The sequence below is a fragment of the Astatotilapia calliptera genome, chromosome 4 (genome assembly GCF_964374335.1).
Source record: "Astatotilapia calliptera chromosome 4, fAstCal68.1, whole genome shotgun sequence".
NCBI classification, from domain to species: domain Eukaryota; kingdom Metazoa; phylum Chordata; class Actinopteri; order Cichliformes; family Cichlidae; genus Astatotilapia; species Astatotilapia calliptera.
The window spans coordinates 978690-1000248 of NC_137425.1; the positions used below are offsets into that span (position 1 = coordinate 978690).

The 21559-nt window shown below is 47.3% G+C and overlaps 2 protein-coding genes across 3 annotated transcripts; one reads left to right on the top strand and one right to left on the bottom strand.

The window, feature by feature from the left end:
* The first annotated feature begins 2254 nt into the window (after window positions 1–2254).
* LOC113020137 (keratin, type I cytoskeletal 13-like) lies at window positions 2255–6996 on the top strand. The gene is made up of 8 exons (XM_026163854.2): window positions 2255–2847; window positions 3595–3677; window positions 4639–4795; window positions 4867–5028; window positions 5108–5233; window positions 5776–5850; window positions 5936–6081; window positions 6649–6996. The coding sequence occupies exons 1-8, from the start codon at window positions 2383–2385 to the stop codon at window positions 6719–6721; spliced, it is 1287 nt and encodes a 428-aa protein (XP_026019639.2). The 5' UTR covers window positions 2255–2382; the 3' UTR covers window positions 6722–6996.
* Window positions 6997–7576: 580 nt separating this feature from the next.
* LOC113020135 (uncharacterized) lies at window positions 7577–20214 on the bottom strand. Of its 2 annotated transcripts, none has more exons than XM_026163849.2 (3): window positions 20006–20214; window positions 17988–18692; window positions 7577–11669 (listed from the first exon to the last, which is right to left on the bottom strand). In XM_026163849.2, the coding sequence occupies exons 2-3, from the start codon at window positions 18450–18452 to the stop codon at window positions 10545–10547; spliced, it is 1590 nt and encodes a 529-aa protein (XP_026019634.1). In that variant the 5' UTR covers window positions 18453–18692; window positions 20006–20214; the 3' UTR covers window positions 7577–10544. The 2 variants fall into 2 exon arrangements, with proteins under 2 accessions (XP_026019634.1, XP_026019635.1); XM_026163850.2 differs by lacking the exon at window positions 20006–20214 and adding an exon at window positions 19394–19884.
* Window positions 20215–21559: the final 1345 nt, after the last annotated feature.

Consider the following 21559-nt stretch of genomic DNA (forward strand, 5'->3'; position numbering starts at 1 on the left):
GAAGTATTCCTTCCACCGCCTGACAATTTTCTCAGTCGACGTCAGCAGCGCTCCGCCAGCACTATACACAGTGCAGGTAGAGCACCGCTTTCCCCTCCTGAGACGCCTGACGGTTTGCCAGAATCTCTTCGAGGCGGTCCGAAAGTCTTTTTCTATGGCCTCTCCGAACTCCTCCCACACCCGAGTTTTTGCTTCAGCCACTGCCCGAGCCGCATTCCGCTTGGCCTGTCGATACCTGTCGGCTGCCTCCGGAGTCCCACAGGCTAACCAAGCCTGATAGGACTCCTTCTTCAGCAAATATTGTCAAAAAAATAAGAAGTCTTTCGGGTGCTTTGATTCATTTTTGGGGGAGAAGCACCCCCCAAAAATGGGCTAAAATCGCCCCTGCCATGATCTTAATCTTCTCCTCAGCTTCAGCCAGTCTTCCCGCGAGGTCAGTCACCCCATCTTCCTACATCTGAGATTCTCTGCTCTGCCTCCGTGATGCGTTTGGAGACGTTTTCCAGCGAGGACGAAATGTTGCTTGCTGTGAGGTGGAGGCTGAGCTGCAGAGGTTAACTTCACACAGAGTTTATACAACAAAGAGCGCTTCTATGTGACAAAAGAAAGTCACTAAGATGCTGCTCTCCATGACGATCCTACAAACAGACGCTAAGCCGGGGGCGTTTTCCCACAGTGAGCACCTTAAATAGGACGCTGACAGGTGATAGATGAGCGCTGGGTGCCAGAGGGCATTCCAGCTGCTGTCATCATCAAACTGAAGACTCTTTGTGCTGAGTGATAGAACACGATATTCACTTCATGTTATATAAAGTTATAGCATGCAGGCCAGAGGCACTGATGTAATCACACCTTCATACCTTTGAAAAACAGAATCTGATGGGTTTCTGCAGATGTGACTGTAAAGTGGTGAAAACATGAACATATTAATGCACTCTGCATGTTTTCCTCTAAACCATGTTTTTATGCGTAAAATGCTTTTCCACACACGCCCATTTCAACCCAACTGTGTTTACTTCAATACAGACTCGACGGCAGCTTTGAAGCTGAAAAACTAGTTCATGCATTTATTACTTCCAGGCTGGACGACTGTAATTCGTCCAGTTTTTAGGACTGTAAGTCCTAAAAACTCCCTGAAAAGCCTTCAGCTAATCCAAAATGCTGCAGCAAGAGTCCTGACAGGGACTAGAAAGAGAGCAGATTTCTCCTGTTTTGGCTTCCTGTTAAATCCAGAATTCAAAATCCTGCTCCTCACATACAAGCTCTTAAATAATCAGGCCCCATCTTATCTTAATGACCTTGTAGTACCATATCACCCTATTAGAGCACTTCACTCTCGCTCTGCAGGCCTACTTGTTGTTCCTAGAGTATTTAAAAGTAGAATGGGAGGCAGAGCCTTCAGTTTTCAGGCCCCTCTTCTGTGGAACCAGCTTCCAGTTTGGATTCAGGAGACAGACACTATCTCTACTTTCAAGATCAGGCTTCAAACTTTCCTTTTTGCTAAAGCATATAGTTGTCCTTGTCCTGTCTTCCTGTCCCCAGGACTCAACCCCAGAGAAGCAGAAGAAAATGGATGAAATTAACTTTTTAAAATGAGAGTCTATAGGACTGACTCACTGCTGGAGCTTCTAGTGGATGTCAGAGGAACTGCAGGCTTAGGGAGGGGCAGCTGTGTGTGTTGATGGATGTAACGAGTGTAACGGGAAAGAAGCAAAAATTCCCCTCAAACAACGAGAGAAGTTAATAATGGAGGAATGTGCTCTCTGTGTCTCTGCAGATCAGCTGAGGATCTGTCAGAGCAGCCGGGTCAGGACGAAGATTTGGTCTCAGCTGCTGTCGTGTTCAGACAGATAACATGGAAACATGAAGCCTCTGAGCTCTGCCGTGCCTCACACGGAAAACGTCTCTCCCGTTTGTGTCTCATGAATCAGAATCAGAGAGACTTTATTGATCCCAGAGGGACACTGAGCGGTCACAGCAGCACACATACAACAAACGCCAAGCATTCATATAACATGAAGTGTAGAAACAGAGATATCAATAGATACATATTGAGCTACAGATATAGGGCTAAACATGAATATACATAAAAATATAAAAGGACAAAAATATGTGTGTAAATATATGTCATGGTGTGCAAAAGTGCCGAATGAAGTCGGAGAAAAGAATTCAAGCTGGAGGTAGGACATTGTGGACCGCGGCCCTCCCCTCCAGCCCTGCCCTCCCCGACCCTCCCCCCTAACCCTGCCCCTGTACCTGCAGTTCAGCCCACCTGAGAAGCTTTAAAAGCAGCGACCTCCTCACTCTCTCCTCACTTCTCTCCTGCTCCTTCCACCGGAGAAGACAGACTGACAAGCACCTCCTCTTTTCTGCTCCATCACTATGACTACCATGATGCTCTCACGAGGCTCCATCGGTGGAGGCTTTGGCAGCAGCCGTTCATCCAGAAGCATGAGCTCATACAGCGTTGCTGGAGGAGGCGGTAGTGTCAGGGTTTCACAGGCCGGGAGAACCTTCGCCGTTGGTGGCGGCCTCGGTGGAGGAGCTGGTGCAGCTTTCAGTGCAGGTGGAGGATTTGGTGCAGGTGGAGGATTTGCTGCAGGTGGAGGATTTGGGGGTGGCTTTGGCGGAGGAGCAGGGATGGACGACAACGTCATCGGCAACGAGAAGTTCACCATGCAGAACCTGAACGACCGTCTCGCCAACTATCTCACCAAAGTGGCGTCGCTGGAGAAGGCCAACGGCGAGCTGGAGCTGAAGATCAAGCAGTTCGTGGAGACGAAGGCTGGCCCGGCCGCCAGGGACTACAGCGCCTTCTACGCCACCATCGCCGAGCTGCATGCCAAGGTGAGGAAACGGGGCAGATGGTGTTCAGGGGTCTCCGCTCCTATTGGTCCACATTTTAAAGTTTACATTTATGAAATCACATAATGTTTTATGAAAAGACATAAAAATAAAGTTTGAAATTGCATGGAAGCTCAAGTGAACAATGTTTTGTTGTGCCTGAAAAACTCATATTTAAAGTTGGAGAAAACCTACATTTGATTTTTCTTGTTTTTAACAAATCCACTCACAGTGCAGTCCAGAAAGATGTTTGCACTGCTGGGGCTTCATTCATACTTTTACAATTTAAAAAAAGCACTCGAACCTTCTGGTGATTTTGAGAAAGAATAGAAAACCTTTGTAATCACAGCAGCTTTTGACCGAGAGGCTGGAAAGAAGAGTAGTGTCAGTAATCTGGTGGGAGGCTCCCAGTGAGGGGATGGAGATCTGAGGTGAACCACACCTGTGTGAGAGTGCTCCGAGTGAAGCAGCCACGCCCTCCAAGACTGATGTCACCTGTAAACCAGTCACTTGTTTTTGGTCTTCGTTTGGCTCCAACAGGAAACACGAGCTTTGGTTTTTCACATTAAAGAAGCTGCTGCGACTGATGGGCGTGTTACGACGTGAAGAGATCTGATTGGCTTTGTTGTTATTCTCTGTAATGTTTGATTTATTAACCCTTCTTTACTGAATGGCATCATCTGATTAGCATTATTGATAATCTACCATTGATTGATTTCCCTTTTTTTGTGGCTCTGTGCTGGTTTTCAGATCCAGGATGCCATCATCGCCAAAGGTACCGTCATGTTGAGCATCGACAACGCCCGGCTCGCATCAGACGACTTCAGGTTGAAGTCAGTGGCTCCTTTTTTTTCTTTTTTTACCTTTTATTTCTCTTCATGTGTTCTTTGTACTTTCTTGCTGCTGTTTTCTTCTGACAGAAAAATGCTCTGAAATAGACGTCCTGACAGTGAAAACCTCCCTACTGTGATATTGCCTCTCTTCAGCCCCCTCTGCTGTCTGCTGGTAGAAAAACATCAAGAACAGACAAACTCCTCAGTCTGATTTTTTGATTTTCTCTCATCCAGAAAAATCCCCCAAACATCGTCCAGCAAGAGCAAAAATTAGACTTAGATTAGATAAACATGAGAACTCATTGGAGCTCATTTGTTAGAATTTAAAGATGATTTTAGCAGATGTTTCTCAGAAAGTCTAAGATTCATTTCTCTTTATTAAAGTTTATTTGAACATTTAACTGTTTAATCCGTAGAAACGAGCCTCAAGATTACTAAAAGAAAAAAATAGAGTTCTGGTTTTTGTCTCGAAATCAGCACAAACACCAAATGCTGATAAAAGTTATTCACAGAATTGTTGTTTGGATTTTATTCATCAGAACTAACCCAGCACTAAGGGCAGCACGGTGGCACGGTGGTTAGCACTGTTGCCGCACAGCAAGAAGGTCCTGAGTTCAATTCCACCATCAGGTCTTTCTGTGTGGAGTTTGCATGTTCTCCCCGTGTTTGCGTGGGTTCCCTCCGGGTACTCCGGCTTCCTCCCACCGTCCAAAGACATGCAGCTTGTGGGGATAGGTTAATTGGATAATCCAGATTGTCACTAGGTGTGAATGGTTGTCTGTCCCTGTGTGTTGGCCCTGTGACAGACTGGCGACCTGTCCAGGGTGTACCCCGCCTCTCGCCCTATGACAGCTGGGATAGGCTCCAGCGCCCCCCGCGACCCTGAAAAGGATAAGCGGAAGCGAATGGATGGATGGATGGAGAACTAACCCATTATTTTCTGTGTCTTTAACTTTAACAGGTACGAGAACGAGCTGGGGATGCGTCAGTCGGTCGAGGCCGACATCGCCGGGCTGAAGGCGTTGTTGGGAGAGGTGGACGTGGCCAAGACTGACCTGAACATGCAGATCGAAGCCCTGACGGACGATCTGGCAAGCATGAAGAAGAACCACGAGGAGGTAAGCAGATCCGTCTCACACGCAATGTTAAAACATACTGGTATCCTTAGCCCCGCCTCCCTGTCCTTTAGGACCTGGTGTCCATGCGCACTCAGATGAGCGGTCAGGTGAATGTGGAGGTGGACGCTGCTCCTCAGCAGGACCTCAACAAAGTCATGGAGGAGATCAGAGAGCACTACGAAACCGTCGCCGCCAAAGCGCTCAAAGACGCAGAGGGCTGGTTCCAGGCCAAGGTACGTCAGCTTTCTGCTATTCAACAGAAACCTGCAGCAGCTCGTTTTTGTTCATTACTTCCTCTTTTTCTTCTTTCAGTCGGAGGTCCTCACCAAGGAGGTGGCAGCCACAGAAATGACACTGAAGACATCAACCGTGGAAGTAAAGGAAGTGAAGAGTCAGCTTCAGGCTCTGGAGATTGAGCTCCAGTCTCAGCTCAGCATGGTGAGATGAACCATTTAACTCATAATTACATCAATACATTTTTAATAATAACTTTATCTAATGAGAGCAACTCATTAAAAATGTCAAACGGTTAATGATGAGCTTGAACATCAGTGGTCCAAGCATCGAGCCCTATGAGCAGGTAACATACTGTTAGCTAACATTAGCCAGAGGAAAGCCAGCTCAGGGTCAGTTCTGATCCCTGAAAATAAACAAGAATACAGCAGCCACCAGTCTCTCTAATGTTAGTGCCGGAGGCTGCTGGACAGAGGGAGTTAGAAGAGGGCACAGAGGGGTCCTCATTCAAAATGTCAAAGGACAAAGTCAAAGAACAGGAATTGTGAGGGTCCTAAGTTCTGGGTTTTAGAAAATCCTCCCTGGGGAGTAACATCAGGCTGGTTCAGTTACATCTTCACATCGTGGCCTCGTTTCCTCTGATTCCTAAAATCCTGAGTCGCAGAGAGGTGGCTGAAATGTAGCCCAATGTCACGACCTCATCCACAGGTAGAGCTTCTGTCTCTGACCTGCTCATGTTTTTACAGAAAATGTCCCTTGAAGCCCAACTCGCCGAAGTCCAGGGCAGCTACGGCATGAAGATGGAAGGATTCCAGATGAGGGTGAGTTCTGCTCTCATGGGGTCGCATCCAAATGTTCCGTCAGCTGCTTTCAGCTTTTACACTCACACCGGGTTCACCTGTGCAGGTGAGCAGTCTGGAGGAGCAGCTGGTGCAGCTCAGAGCAGACCTGGAGAGGCAGGGACAGGAGTACCAGATTCTCCTGGACATCAAGACCAGACTAGAGCTGGAGATCGCCGAGTACAGGAGGCTGCTCGACGGAGAGGGAGGCGGGTAAGAAGAGCTCACCAGGACGGCCTCGGCTCTCTGTGGCCCTGCTCTCTCCTCCTTCTCCTTACAGAGGTTACTTGGAAAACTTAAATATACAGAGGAAATATCCTTAGTTTTAGTGTTACCATCGGCTGCTAACATTAGTTCAATCTGGAACGTCCTGATCAATGTACCTTTAATGGTACATTGTGTAATTCCCCTCTGTAAAATAGAAGTAAACTGTTCACCACAGTTTTCTGAATATGCAGAATTTAAGCTCCTCGTTAGCTTAGAAGAAAAAGAGTGTTTATCTAAGTGTCCAAACTCACATTCATGTTCTTCCTGTCCTGCTGGTCACAGGAAGTTGCACTGCCTCTTTGTGCCCTCTTGTGGTGCAAACTGGCATTACACAAAACCACCGTCTGGCACTCGTTTTTACTTCAGTTTGTAGATGTTTTGGCTTCTGCTCATTTTGGTCAACTGATGTTGGAAACTTGGGAGTTGCACTACAGCACCTACCTGTAAACGTGTGAGCGGGTTCTGCTTTTCAGACGAGCATCTCTGACCAGCTTTGTCTCATTTCCCACGCAGATCTTCGCTCTCCTCCTCTACCTCCACCACAACCAAAACAATCATCACAAAGGTTGTGGAGGAAACCATCTGAGGCCAATCACGTGTCTGCCTGCCCGGGGTTGGAGTCGGATCTCCACCTTTCTTCACCGTCCTTCATGCTGGGCGAGTGCACACCTCCACCTGAAGATCGCTTCTCACCTTCACATCATACCAGTTTCCTGCTTCACAGGAAACCACAGGCGGTCTAAAGATGGAGGGTTTGTGAGGGGAAGCATTTTCTTGGCTTATGCTGGTGAAACTTTACTGCTGTGCTTGCAGGTCTTCTGTGTTCCGCTTCAACAAATAAAACGCAACAAAACCCAAAAAGTGTCTGAAATGAATGTCTGTGCTCACAAACTTCCGCGTTACTCAAACGAAACGTCTTTATTCTCAAATATCAACCAAAGGCAGTAAAAAGTATTTTTAAAACACACCTTCACATCCTTTTCACCTCATAGCAACTGTTTCTTCTGCGTCATGAACAGAAATTCAAAACATATACATCTTTGCATCAGCTGTTAAAGAAATCGATCACAGTAAGATGAACTACTCCAGCTTATTATTCACAATCATCCATATTTTTATGGCACAGCTCTTACTCTGAGAAGGTGGATACCTGCAGGATGTTTCAAAAACTAGTTCTCAGCATTTTTGCTGGACATGTTTCGGCGTTAGAGACCGAACAACAGCAGCTCCTACCTGCAGTTCCTCTGGTGTCCAGCAGAGGCAGCAGTGAGTCAGTCCCCATAGACTCCCATGTTAAAGCTTTTGAGTTTGTTTCCATACAACCTGTTTGGTCTCAATAGATAAACCCCCCCCCCTTCATGACTCTGTGAGGACGGCAGACTTCCTGTTTCTGAAAACAAGCCGACACATTCCAGCAGAAACAGACGGAAACTGCAACATGTATCATTAGTTTCTTTATTAACTTTCTTCCAGTACAAGATGCTCAATTGCCTCCACCTTCTGTTTCTCTTTTTTTAACTTTTATTACATTTTATTTTGTAGGAATGACATAATCAATAGATTTGTACACAGTGAGCGATCTAGACGGGAGGGGAGGGGGGGGTTGGGCTCCTTTGTGCTGATGATGAATTTTGGTCCTCTGGAGCCCAACAACGGTAAAAACTGACTTTAACAAATTATTTAAAATAATAATAATAATAATAATAATAAACCGTCACGTGATTATCATCAGCAACAAAAAGACGCCTGCCGTGTCCCGATCAATCAATACTGCTCAATAAAAACGTGGAAAAGATCAAAGAGTTTAACAGTACATCCACATCCTGCGAGTACCCACACCTGCAAGTAAAATACTAGTAAACTGGCAGGAAGTACTCTCACCTGAGTTTAAGTACTTTGACTGCCAAAAACACAAATGGACGAACCTGAAGAGGTCAGACCCCGTTCACCGAGAAATGCGACGTTTCTTCTTTTCACATAAAAACTACAACGCTGTAACAGAGTCGGTCCAAGGTCAGATTCACGCGAGCTCGCAGACACGAACGTCGTACACTTATGAGAATACTGAAGGCTCTGTTAGGGGCTTCATGTTGCAGCTGTGGCTCAACCTCATGACCCACTACACCCGTTTATCGCCCACAAGGTTACCCTCGAGAATCAATGAGAAAAATCAAAACTGGAAGAACAGCGAGCTTCCCTTTCCACGAGCGGGACCGCTGATCGCTCTGCTGTCAGTGAACGCCACGCATTCAAGTCACTTCCGGCTGACAAGTATAAGAGAAAGAAAACAAACAAAAAAAAAAAAAAAACCTAACAATCCCCCGGCTGGACAGAATAGGCACAGAGATTCCACCGAGTTTCAAAATAAAAGCCTAGTGTAGACCAAACCATTCCAGCTAGTTTGTAGGTTTTACTACAACAGCAACACTGTAAAAAGTTACAGTTCCTGTAAAAAAAAATCTGAGCTCTGATCAGTAACTAAGTTTGTGATCAGCTTCTATATTTCTAACTTTAGAGATGTTGCACAAATGGAAGAAAGCAGTCTTACATATTTGTTTAATATGTGCGTTGAAGGACATGTCCTGGTCAAAAATGACTCCAAGGTTCCTCACAGTGTTACTGGAGGCCAAGGTAATGCCATCCAGAGTAAGAATCTGGTTAGAGACCATATTTCTAAGCTTTTCAGGGCCGAGTACAATAACCTCAGTTTGATCTGAATTAAGAAGCAGAAAGTTAGCGGCCATCCAGGTCTTTATGTCTTTAAGACATTCCTGCAGTTTAACTCATTGGTGTGTGTTATCTGGCTTCATGGACAGATAGAGCTGGGTGTCATCTGCATAGCAGTGTAAATGTATGCTATGTCTTCTAATGATACTGCCTAAGGGAAGCATGTATAATGTAAACAGAATTGGTCCTAGCACTGAACCCTGTGGAACTCCATAATTAACCTCAGTGTGTGAAGAGGACTCTCCATTTACATGCACAAACTGGAGTCTATTAGATAGATATGATACAAACCACTGCAGCACAGGTGAAACGTCTTCAAGCAACTTAAAGAAGTCCAGACGCTTTTCTTTGCAAGCTCCTTTGACTCTTCAAATAAACCTCTGCAGATGATCTGTTAGCTGTTTGACAACTACTCTTTCAAGAATGTTTGATATGAAAGGAAGGTTGGAGATTGGCCTATAATTAGCTAAGACTGCTGGGTCTAGAGATGCTTTTTGAGTAAAGGTTTAACTACAGCCAGCTTGAAGGCCTGTGGTACATAGCCGATTATTAGAGATAGGTTGATCATATTTAAGATCGAAGAATTAATTAATGGCAGGACTTCTTTGAGCAGTTTTGTAGGAATGGGGTCTAAAAGACACGTTGATGGTTTGGAGGAAGTAATTATTGAAGTTAACTCAGAAACATCAATTGGAGAAAAAGAGTCTAACTTAACATCAATGGTACTAAGAGTAGCTGTAGATAATATTACATCTGTGGGATGATTACTGGTAATTTTTTCTCTAATGATAAAAATTTATTTGTGAAGAAGTTCATGAAGTCATTACTGGTTAACGTTAAAGGGATTGTTGGCTCAACAGAGCTCTGACTGTTTGTCAGCCTGGCTACAGAGCTGAAGAGAAACCTGGGGTTGTTCTTATTTACTTCAATCAGTGATGAATAGTAAGATGTTCTGGCTTTGCGGAGGGCTTTCTTATAAAGCAGCAAACTATTTCTCCAGGCTGATCTCTTTGCAGGGACGGTGGAGAGCACAGCAGACTCGTGAGATATTTCACAGAAACCTGAATGAATCAGAACTGCAGCCGATATTGTTCGGGTCACATAGATTTAAGTTACAGAGGAAGGATAAAGCTTCCATCAGTTATCAGCGACAACACAGAGTGACTGGACTACGAAGCCCGATTCTAGCGCGCTGTAGAATGGGAGGCTGGGATTTTGGACCCTTTCGTGTTCCTTTAGAGCGTACCGAGATGGCGTGTCAGTGCCGTGAGTGTGCAGTTTTCGGTAAACGGGGTCACGGTCTGTCAGGAACTGCTGGTCTGAGTCAGTAAAAAACAGGAAATACAAAAATGAAGTACTCAAACTGTTGGTCTCTTAAGTATTTGTGCTTGTTAAGGTCTCCAAAAATAAGTCCTGGTACTCTACAGTCAGTCCAGTTTAAAGATTATCTACAGCCCCACCCACCCGCCACCCCAGACACACGGTATATAACGTGTATGCACACACAGACACTTGCATAAGAGCAAATGCGTCAGTCCGCCCTGCCCACAGATAAAATGCAAAAAGAGCACAAAAGGTATGAAAATGTAAGAAAAACTCATGAGGAAAAGCTTTATATATCGTATTTATAAAAAAAAAAAAGGAATAATACTTTGTTTTTCCGGAGGTTAAAGGGTTTGCAGTTAGCTACTGTCACTGCCCACGGCGCTGCTGCCGCCGTCACTGCTGGTGCTCGCCGTGTCCGCTCGCTCTCGCTTGTGGATCTGCTCGTGTGCTTTGAGGTGGCCCGACTGGCTGAAAGTCTTCCCGCACTGGGGGCAGGCGTACGGCCGCTCGCCCGTGTGGATCTGCTGGTGCGCCTTCAGGTGGCCGAGACGGCCGAAGCTCTTCCCGCACTGCGTGCAGCCGAACGGCCGCTCGCCCGTGTGGATCTTCTCGTGGGTTTTTAAGACGCCCGAGTTGCTGAAAGTCTTTCCGCACTGCGAGCAGGTGAAGGGCTTCTCGCCGGTGTGGATCTGGACGTGGTTGCGGTAGCTCGTCTCCTTGGTGAAGCTCTTGCCGCAGTGCTGGCAGCAGTACGGACGCTCGCCCGTGTGGCTCAGGTGGTGCGCCTTCAGCTCCTTGGACTGGCTGAAGCTCTTGCCGCAGGTGGTGCAGATGAACGGGCGCTCGCCGGTGTGCAGCCGCTGGTGTGAGCGCAGGTCGTCGGCTTTGGTGAAGCCTTTGGGGCAGTGGGCGCAGACGTACGGCTTCTGGCCTGTGTGGATGAGCTGATGCCGCTTGAGGTTGCCCGCTTGGCCAAAGCTCTTGCCGCACTGTGAGCAGGTGTACGGCCGCTCGCCCGTGTGTATGCGCTGGTGCGTTTTCAGGTTTCCCAGCGTGCTGAAGTTTTTCCCGCACTGCGTGCAGGAGAATGGTTTTTCACCCTGCATGTTGCGAGGTTTCCTCACCGTTGGGCTCTGTGTTTTAGTCGTGACCACCAGACTCCCTCCTGCCCTTCCTGCCGCCATCATCGCCTCTGTGGAGGACTTCCCCACGTGTGTGGGCTGCAGCTCGTACAGCGCCCCCCCTCCGAACTCAGCGTCCGGTTTGCCGATGCTGTCCAAGTGCAGGGAGTCGGGGCGCAGCTTGTTGAGCTCCGTGCGCAGCTCGGCCATGTGGATGGACTCGAGGCCGTTGTGCTGCAGGTGGGCGGACATGGCGTTGGTCTCGGGGTACTCCGACTTGAGCGCGCTCAGATCGGTGGTGTAGTAACACTGTAGGTCCACGTGGTGGTCCGACTTGATGTACTCCAGAGTGTCAGTGACCTACAACAAGAAAACAGCTGCAGTCACATCTGCTCAACCTGAGCATCGAGCACATCAGGTCTGCTGACCAACATTTTATTAGTGAAGAAGTTATGAACGTTAAACGTTAAAGGGATGGTTGGCTCAACAGAGCTCTGTTTGTCAGCCTGGCTACAGAGCTGAAGAGAAACCTGGGTTGTTCTTATTTTCTTCAAACAGTGATGATTTCTTATAAAGCAACAAACCGTTTCTCCAGGCTAAATGATAAAGAACAGCAAATCAGCCTCTGATTTCTGGTCTGCTCTCAGCGACAAAACCTCAAGGAAGACAAGAACTGTGACCTTCAGCTGCTGATGCAGCAGATGTTCATGCACTCATGTTTGATGCTGTTCTGCTGTTTTCACACTGCTGCGTGTCTGCACTCTGTTCTCAGACAAATCTTTGCATTTCTCTGCTCTTTGTTGCTATTGCTCAACTGACTCTACAGTAAACTGCATGATAAAAGACTACAGAGGAAGCATCACTGTCAGTACTAGACAGCATTAATGTGGGCGGGGATTCAATCACACCCTTTCTGTCCACACAGACCTGCAGCTTTTATGAACCCCCACTAGATCTTGGAAGACTTCCTACAAGACGTCAGTGTGTGTGGGACGTTCACATCGCGGGCCTGAGATACCTCCATGGACGGCTCTTTGTGCACTTCCAGTTTGCAGGTGCTGGATTTTATACGCCTGTGCCACTCAGGCTTAAAAACACCTGAGTTCACAGAGGCGTGGCCCACACAGTGTGAGAATGACTTTATTGTGAATTCAGCTGTTTAAAAGGACAAATTTCACATGGCTGTGATAAAAACACACTGAGAGAGTCTTGTGTGACCGACCTCCATGAAAGGCTGTCTGAGAGTTTCAGCCCTGATCTGCTTTCAGACCTCGGACAATGACGCAGCAGCCTCACCACGATTCATCAAATAACTCGATTATTCAAACTAACAGTTTTTGCTTCGATAGCGAGAATGCCGACACGCTCGACTTCCTTCATTGCAGCCACCATGTGCTTCTTTAAAGGCGCTCACACACACACAGCCAAAACTAAGGCATGCATCTTATTTTAACATCACTGTACTTGTAATTTCTTACGAAGATGTTTTCTTTAAAAGAAACATAGCAGATAAATACAAAATGAAATGTTTTTTATAGATAACACTGCATTTTCAAAGACAAAAGTATCCAATTACTCAATCAATAGAATACCCGATTACTAAACTGATGGCTAGCCTCAGGGCTAAAGCTCAGACTCTGCTTCATATCAGGGGTGGGCGATATAAACAATATAAATTTGGCCAACGATAGAAATTTTGACTATACCGCTCTATCGCGATAGCACATGTTGATGATGTCATCAAGCTGCGCTTGTTTTGGTCAAAAGCATCGCAGCGGTTACAACCATTATCATCTGCAAATGATGGCGGGCGACAGTCATAGCAAAGAGATGAAGCACATTTGAAATATGGGGAAAGCCAAAAACTGCGCTTCCTCCACTTCCGTAACATCGATTCATTAATGTTGAATTCTCTCGCAGCTGCTCTGTTCCCATGTTGTTTCAGTATATTAATGACTAACCTCGTATTGTGGATGAATAATCTCAGTTGTTCTCCTGACTGAAGTTTGGCCCGTGTACAGCATCCTGCTATGCGACTGCATTTGTCCCTGACCACCAGAATCCCTCACGTTAACTTTTATCGAGTGGAAAAAAAGTTGGTGTTCATCCTCCAGCTTCACTGTGCTAATGTTATGCTAACATAGCTGTGTCGCTAGCAATCACGTAGCACAACATTATATACCAGCTAGCCCAACTTCAGTAACCCTGCAAACGCCACTGCTGTTTAGTTTTCTGTCTTCATTTATGTTGGAAGTGATAGCAGAGCTGTACGTTTGATTTTTTTCAGAAATCTCTCAGTCAGAACATGATATGAAATGTTTAGGTGGAAACTAGCGAGCTAACTTCCTGTTAACTTCTAACTCCTTTAAATTTAATAAATTCTGTTTTCATGGATGTTAAACTTAATTGTTACACCTGCTAAAGCAGCAACGCTGATGATTTAATTAAAGATGAAAGAATTTAGACGTTTTTAACTCTCAGTGTTCGTTTGACTTTGGGACCTGAAGAGGACGGAGTTTTGGACCCAGATTGCTCCGCGAAGCTCCTCCCTACGGCAGCCGTAATGCTCTGACGATCCATCAAGCTGTGCGGCTTACCAAAGTTGTACAAAAACATTTTTTAACAGATTTCTGCCAAAATCGGTTCGAGGTCAGTAAGCACAACCAGAATTCATACATAAGGCACACTCTCGATTTTTGAGAACATTAAAGGATTTTAAGTCCTTATAGTGAAGAAAAGAATATATCGTGATATATATCGTTACCGCACATGCTTCAAATTATATCGCGATATGGATTTTAGGCCATATCGCCCCTACTTCATATTCAAATAAGTGTTCAGAATGATGCAGTGTGTGGTTTGTCCCTCTGAGCTGTTTAAATGAGATAAACAGGAGTGGGATCAGCTCAGGTGTTTGCTTTAAAAGGATTTGCAGTCGTGAGCCCGATGATGAGGAGAAGCTGAGAGTCCTCTCGGAGCTCCTCGCAGCGACGGCTCCCAGCTTCGTCTAACAACAGTTAGACGACAGTTTGGTATAACCTCAGCTCCCTCCATGCCACAGCAACAGACCTGCAGCGGCTCACTGAGGTTCTTCCTGATCCGAGGAAAACAGCATTTTCTTACTGAGCAGCTTAAATGTGGAACCATCTACACGAAGAAGGAACCTTCATCATAAAAACATCATCATGAACACAGTGAAGGACACCAGCGGAGGGAAGCCACTTCATGTTGTGGGTCATCTACGATTTCCTCCATCGCTGACCCGACTCACAAAAGAGAAAAGTCACAACAACCATGTAAGACAGCAACACAACAGCAGACACTACTAAACTGCAGAGAACCTATTATGCACTTTGACCAAGAGCCACAGCCTTCTGATTGGTAGGGAGTAGAGCTGGGCGATATGAGATTTTTTCATATCACGATATGTTTTTTTCATTTCAGGCGATAACGATATCTATCACGATATAAGCCAAATAACTATATTTGTAAGATTTAAATGTGCCGTTGCTCACAAGTAAAATGTGAAATAATCAGCAGCTTGTTTTTAAATATTTATTTCCCATAATAAGTTCAACAGGGTAGATGTACTTAAGGAACATGAGACTTTTTCAGATAAATAAAGGCAAATATTGCAAACTACACAAAAGGCAGCCGCTAAAGCGTTTAAGTTTCAAAATAGAACAAATGAAACAGACTAAATTGTCAATTCCACTTAGAAACAAAATATTAATTCTAAAAATAAATCTTAGTTTGTTTTACAGAAGAACAGACAAAACTGACTAACTTTTGTCAATATCAAATAAACTGAGAACTAAAAGGAAATTCTCAATCTCTCCTTGTTGTATAGCTTAGCTTTTCAAACAGTTTTAACAGTTACTTTAGTCTGACAAAAGCCGAATGACGAATTAGCGCTTCCAGTCAGAGACTGAGGCTACGTCCACACGTACACGGGTATTTTTGAAAACGGAGATTTTCCGTTTTCGTTTTAAAAAATAATCCCGTCCACACATAAAGGCAGAAATGAAGGAAAACGCTGCTATGAACATGCCAAAGCAGCAGGTGGCGCTAGATTCCTAACCGTGCAGAAATGTTGGCCAATCAGAAGTCTAGAAGCCTCGGTGGGAAAAAGTAAACAAAGCTGGGGCATAGAAGCAGAACCGAGTCGTATGTGTGGAGGGACAGTAACTGTGTGTATATGTAAGCATTTAAACACTGCAGAGAGTAGAATTAACAGTATTGTAGAAATTCATTTCACTGAAACAATAACGTGGCACAGTGTGACGCATGCACCAGTTTATTGTATTTCCAGACTTGCTTTCGGCACAATTTACAGTGCACGCTACTCTGTTTTTTGTCAGACTTGAAATAGCCGAAATACCTTCACACTACGGAACTTCTATGGCTCTTCCGTTCGACAATCTCTCCGGCATTGGAACCATCATCTGTTTTCTCTTCGGTCACGCTCGGTTGATTTTTCTAGTCGGCACACTCATTTCCTCCATTATGCGCTGGCTGCTTCCCAAACAAACACACGTGCGGCTTGGCACTTGTGCTGTGCGTAGCAAGTCACGCGACGTGACGCTGCGGCTGTGATTGGTTCAGCTCTGCGCTACTGAATTTGGATCGGCTGAGGACAAGAGCGGCGAGGTCTATCGCGATAGCTTAATTTCTCTATCGAGTAAAAGTTATATCGCGATACATATCGTTATCGTTCTATCGCCCAGCTCTAGTAGGGAGACAACCAATCAGAAGGTCAGTGGGCTGAAGTGCCCTCGGGCAAGATACTGAACCCAGAGTGCGAGAGTGGGAATGTTAGACAAGGTGATTAGGCACAGGAAAGAGTGTTTGTAAATGAGGGTTGTAGTAAAAAGTCAGATAATAAAAACCCAGATTATCATTAATTGTGGTTCAATTCAGTCTGACAGTGTTGCTATGAATTATGCAATGGAAATATCTCCTTTCATAAATGAACCCTCAAGTGTTTACTACACTAAAGGAGCTCATAAAGCAGGGGTGTCCAACTCCAGGCCTCGAGGGCCGGTGTCCTGCAGGTTTTAGATCACTCCCTGGGTCAACACACCTGAATCACATGATTAGTTCATTACAACTTCAGGAGATTTAAATGAGCTGTGTTGGATCGAGGACACCGGCCCTCGAGGCCTGGAGTCCCCCCATCCCTGTCATAAAGGAAGCACTGAGGCCCTTTCCTTCATATACAAACAGCTCTGACTCCAAGTCATCTCCAAAATGCTCTGATCTCCTTACACAGCGGTCTCCAACTTTTTTTGCGCCACGGACCGGTTTATGCCCGACAATATTTTCACGGACCGGCCTTTAAGGTGTCGCGGATAAATACAACAAAATAAAACTAGTACCGGCACCGAAAAAAAGAAGATTTATTCATAACACACGTGAAAAGACCCAGGAAAACCGAGTAAACGATAAAACGATAACAAAATAACGCTGAAAACCGATAAAAACCCTGAAAACCAGACATTTCACACCTAAGCCTCAACTCGCACGGCCCGGTACCAAATGATGGGTCCAAGGCCTGGGGGTTGGGGACCGCTGTCCTAACAGGTTTCAACTTTGGGGATAAATCACCAGAGTTCTGTGAACGTCATCACAGGAGCTTCTCTTAGTACAGCTGTCGTCAGATCAGGTCCAGAGTCTCATAAAGGGAGAGCACGTCTAAAAACACTACAACTTCTCAAATATGGCAAAAATTAAACTCAGTTATTCAAGTCACAGTTATCACTTCGTTGTGTTGCTCTTACCACTTTTAATAACCTCTGTATGCTTTGGTTTACTCACAGGGCCTCCTCACACTCCTCTGACCCTCAGGTGTGCGACGAGTTACCTGCCAACCACACACCTGAGCCCTGAGCTGACCCCTGGGCTCCTCCTGCTTTGGCAAAATTCTCAGGGTTGCAAATTTACTGAATTTTAATCTCTGCCGTGATTTTGTCTCCCTGTACTTAATTAAACACGATCAACCAATAGTGACAATTCATTCTTCCTACATGAGCCAATCACAGCTGTCCCCTGCACACCAGATTAAAGTCAGATAAACAAACAGGACGCAACCAAAAGCCACAGCGGAAGGTGAAGCACTCGCAAAGAGCGTAACTGATTGCACCGTCCGACAAAACATGACAACCTGCAGCATAACAGCCGCACGAAGGCCGAGGAAAACAAGGCAGCAGCTGCAATCGTGAAGCACCCGACATCACCTCAGATGTCCATAAAGGTGAGAGCGTCCATCGCACTAACAACATGAAGTGGACGCACACTCACAGCGCACCTCGGATGGATCGCAAAACTTCTACAAAGATACCACCAACAACAAAACACACGCCACATCTTTATATAATATATTCAGACCTTTCAAACACAACAGAAGTAAAAAAAAAACAAAAAAAAAAAAACAGCTTGGCGTTGACGGCGTCTGAGTTGGACTGAGCCTTTTACGCTGCTCTGACAGGATAAACAACCTCAGGGTTTCTGTTACATCAGCAGAACTTTAAATGGACTCTGGTGGGCGCTTTTATTCACAGAATGTGAAAAACTTTATACCCAATTTATGAAGATACTTTGAAAAAGCACGAATGACAATAACGATAATAACACAATAACAGCGTCGTCGCTCTCAGCTGCCGGCCTCTGGCGTTTTACCTGGGAGATGTAGTCGAACACTGAGCTCGGCTCGTAGTGCAACTTGTAGTCCAGCTCTGTTACGTCACTGTGGTGAAACGGCCCCAGGTGGTGGTTCCCGTGGTGCTCAGACTTGATGTAGTCGAGGCCACTGATCTCCATCTTGATCTGGTCCTGGCCCAGCTCGGCGGTGGACAGCGGCTGGATCTCTGACAGGTCCACGGTCCTGATGGGCTCCAGGTCACAGTCCTCCGGCTCGCTCTTCACGCACGGCAGCATCACCAGCGGCTCTGCGATCTCCGCCGCCAGTGAACTGAGCGTGGGCGTGGGACAGTCGGAGGAGAGGAGGGCCAGAGTGGGCGTCGGGGTTGAGCCGACGGGCCCGGCACCGCAGTCCACCTGCAGGGAGGAGTCCAGCGGCAGGGGAGGCGAGCCGCATTCGGGGGGCAGGCCCAGGCTCAGGCACTCACTCTCCAAGTCTGTCATGGTGAGGGGGCGGAGCTAATCCTCCTCACCTGCTCCGTTTCAACACCTGAGGTATCGCTGGTAAAAGTCCTCCTCCTCCTCCACTCCCCTCCTGCTGGTGAAGTCTGCTGGCCCTCACAGGAGGAGGGGCTGGGGGGGGGGGGGGGGGGGGGTTGGGAGTCCCTGAGAGCGTCCTCTGGAAAACGATGACGTAGTGAAAGATCAGCCAGATGTCAGCAGGTACGGCTGACCATCACGAGCCTGTAGAGAGAAGACAGAGGAGTTGCTTACCATGACAACAGCAGCTAAAGCCAATCAGAGTGACATGAGGAAACCCCCAACACTGCAGCACCTCTGAGCATGAAAGCCAGGTATGCAAGCATAGTTTGAAACCAGGATTCCCTGGGATTCCCCCCGCCCCCCAGGGGCTTGAGGCCACCACCGTTAGTGTCCGGCCCTGGCGCCTAATGTGTGGCGACTGGTGAGACTCTACTGAGGTTTTGAGGCTGCACCTGCAGCATGAGCACGCCTGAAAAACTCAGTCTGAATAACTTTACAGCAAAAATTTTTACACTTTCAGGGGAGCAGATACCAGCGCCAATGTTAGAGATGACTCTTGGGAACATCCCTATAAACAGCTGCTGCGGTTCCGTTTCTGCACTGGTGCATGACAACAGTAAGACTGCAGTCAGCCGGTCACCGCCATCATGCAGACAAAGCTGATGTGGTGGCAGATGTAAATGGGGCACAGGTCGGCCTGCAGAGGTGCGCTGTTTGCAGGAGCAGGATGTCATTAGAAGAGACAGTCAGCTGCTGCAGCTGTGTGTATGCAGCGGCCTCCCACACACATGCGCTGAAAAGTTTTCAGGTAAAGTAGAACAGCCGCTCTGTGCACAGTGCTGCAGCTTCCTAGCCTCCCTGCCGCTCAGGTGAACATTACCTGCTCCTCCCTTCCATATTACCTGTCACCCCGCGAGCACTCAGGTGGCCCCTCCACTCGCCACGCAGCCGCCGCACTGCCTGCCTCCCGGGCTGCTGGCGGTGGTTCTCCCCGGAGGTTGCTCCTCTCCGCTCTCGCTCTAATACCTCCACATTCTTCGCCAACTCTGCACAACTTTTACTGTGGTTCGCACACACAAACCCACGGCTGCCAGCGGAAGGACACGCTCCGCAGCCGCCTCACAGCCCTACAAAGACGGGCAGGCTGCCATGTCTATCTGGCTGGCTGGCTGGCTGGCTAGCTAGCTAGCTAGCAGCTAGCCAGTGGCCATCTTGTTTATCGTCTGCAGCCTGCTAAACTAGCGCGCTGCTGCTGCTACTGCTAGCAGGGGGAGAAAGTGAGAGTGAGGCGGGGAGAGGGCGCAGCGGGGGCAGCGGTTAGCCTGGCCCCCTCCACGGGGTTCCGGCGCTACGGCGAGCGGCTGACATCGCAACACAAAAGGAGCCAATAAACTACGGAGCCCGAGCGGCGGCACGGCGGTCATCGAGCGTCCGGCGGCGCGGTAAAACAGCAGGAAACCGAGCGGAGCGACGCGGCGACGCCGAGCAAGCGGCTGATAACGGCCGGACGTTACCTGCGGGTGGTCCGCTTCATGGCCGGCTGGCTGTCCACCTTGGTTCGGCTCCGCTGCCCGTCACTCGTAGCTCACTCCGCCGGACCCGCCACGTCCACCTCGGCAGAACACCCGCCGCCTCGCCTCCTCTCCTCCCCTCTATCACTGACTAATTCCGCTCCCTCCCTCCTTCTTACCTTCCTTTCCTCCCTCCTTCCTCTCTCGCTTCTCCCCCCCTTTCCTTCCTTCCCTCCCTCCCTTCTCGCTCGTGCACATACCCGTTCAGTCGGGTATGTAGGTAACTATGACAACGGTAGTAGGTGGGTACAGCTCTCGGTGTGTGCGCGCGCGGGGCGGGTATGCGCTTGCTACATTGTTGCAACACAGACACCGTCGTCCCCTCGCGCTCCCTTTGATCTCGGCTTGTTTCCATCCGCACGCGCCGGTGTGTTAATATGAATCAATAGGGAACAGCACGCGCCCGCTGAGCCGGGTCAAGGCAGTCAAGTGCAGGCGAGTGACGTCAGCACGTGTCCATGGGGTCGGCGTCTTTTTTTTTTATTAAGGCGGGTATCAGCTGCTAAAACTGGGGTCAGCTAGCTGAACAAAAGCAGGTGGGCGTCTTTGAAAATATCTTTCAAATAAAATACTTTTTTCCTGCAAAAAATATCAAAAATAAGAGCACGCCATCTGTCCTGCTACCAGTTCAGAATTTTACAGAAACAAGTTCAAGGTGTATGAAACAGCTGTCATTCGCATAGTTGCCAGTTGGTGTATGTAAAACTTGAAATTTATTCAAAGCCTTTTGAAATCAGATGACTGTTTCTGATACACCTTGTATTAATGCAGAACTTTTTTTTTTCATTGTTAATGTTGATCACAGTCACACAGATTGGCTGTCCTTATATGGTCATCTTAAGAGACCCTACCCACCTGCTGTTTAAACCTGCCAATCAGGTGAATACTGGCTGAGAAGGGGGTGGCAAGGTGTTTGTTTCAGGGCAAAGTGAAAGTGAGTGTGGTTTGATTCCACAGACCCAAATCCCCTTCAGGGGTCACTTTAAATCAAACAGGTGGACCTACCACCTGTTGGGGGGCGATTGTGGCTCAAGAGTTGGGAGTTCGCCTTGTAATCGGAAGGTTGCCGGTTCGAGCCCCGGCTTGGACAGCCTCGGTCGTTGTGTCCTTGGGCAAGACACTTCACCCGTTGCCTACTGGTGGTGGTCAGAGGGCCCGGTGGCGCCAGTGTCCGGCAGCCTCGCCTCTGTCAGTGCGCCCCAGGGTGGCTGTGGCTACAATGTAGCTGCCATCACCAGTGTGTGGATGGGTGGATGACAGGTTGTGTAAAGCGCTTTGGGGTCCTTAGGGACTAGAAAAGCGCTGTACAAATACAGGCCATTTACCATTTACCATTACCCACTGTGGCGCCCCCTTGTGACAAGGCGATGCAGCTTATAGAAGCTTTGTGTCAAAGTTTGGTATTTTTAGCCTTTATGAACATTTTGTATTTGAGTCTAAATTTGGAAACACTTTAACCTCATACATACGTGGACTACGAATATTTCAAGACAGCAT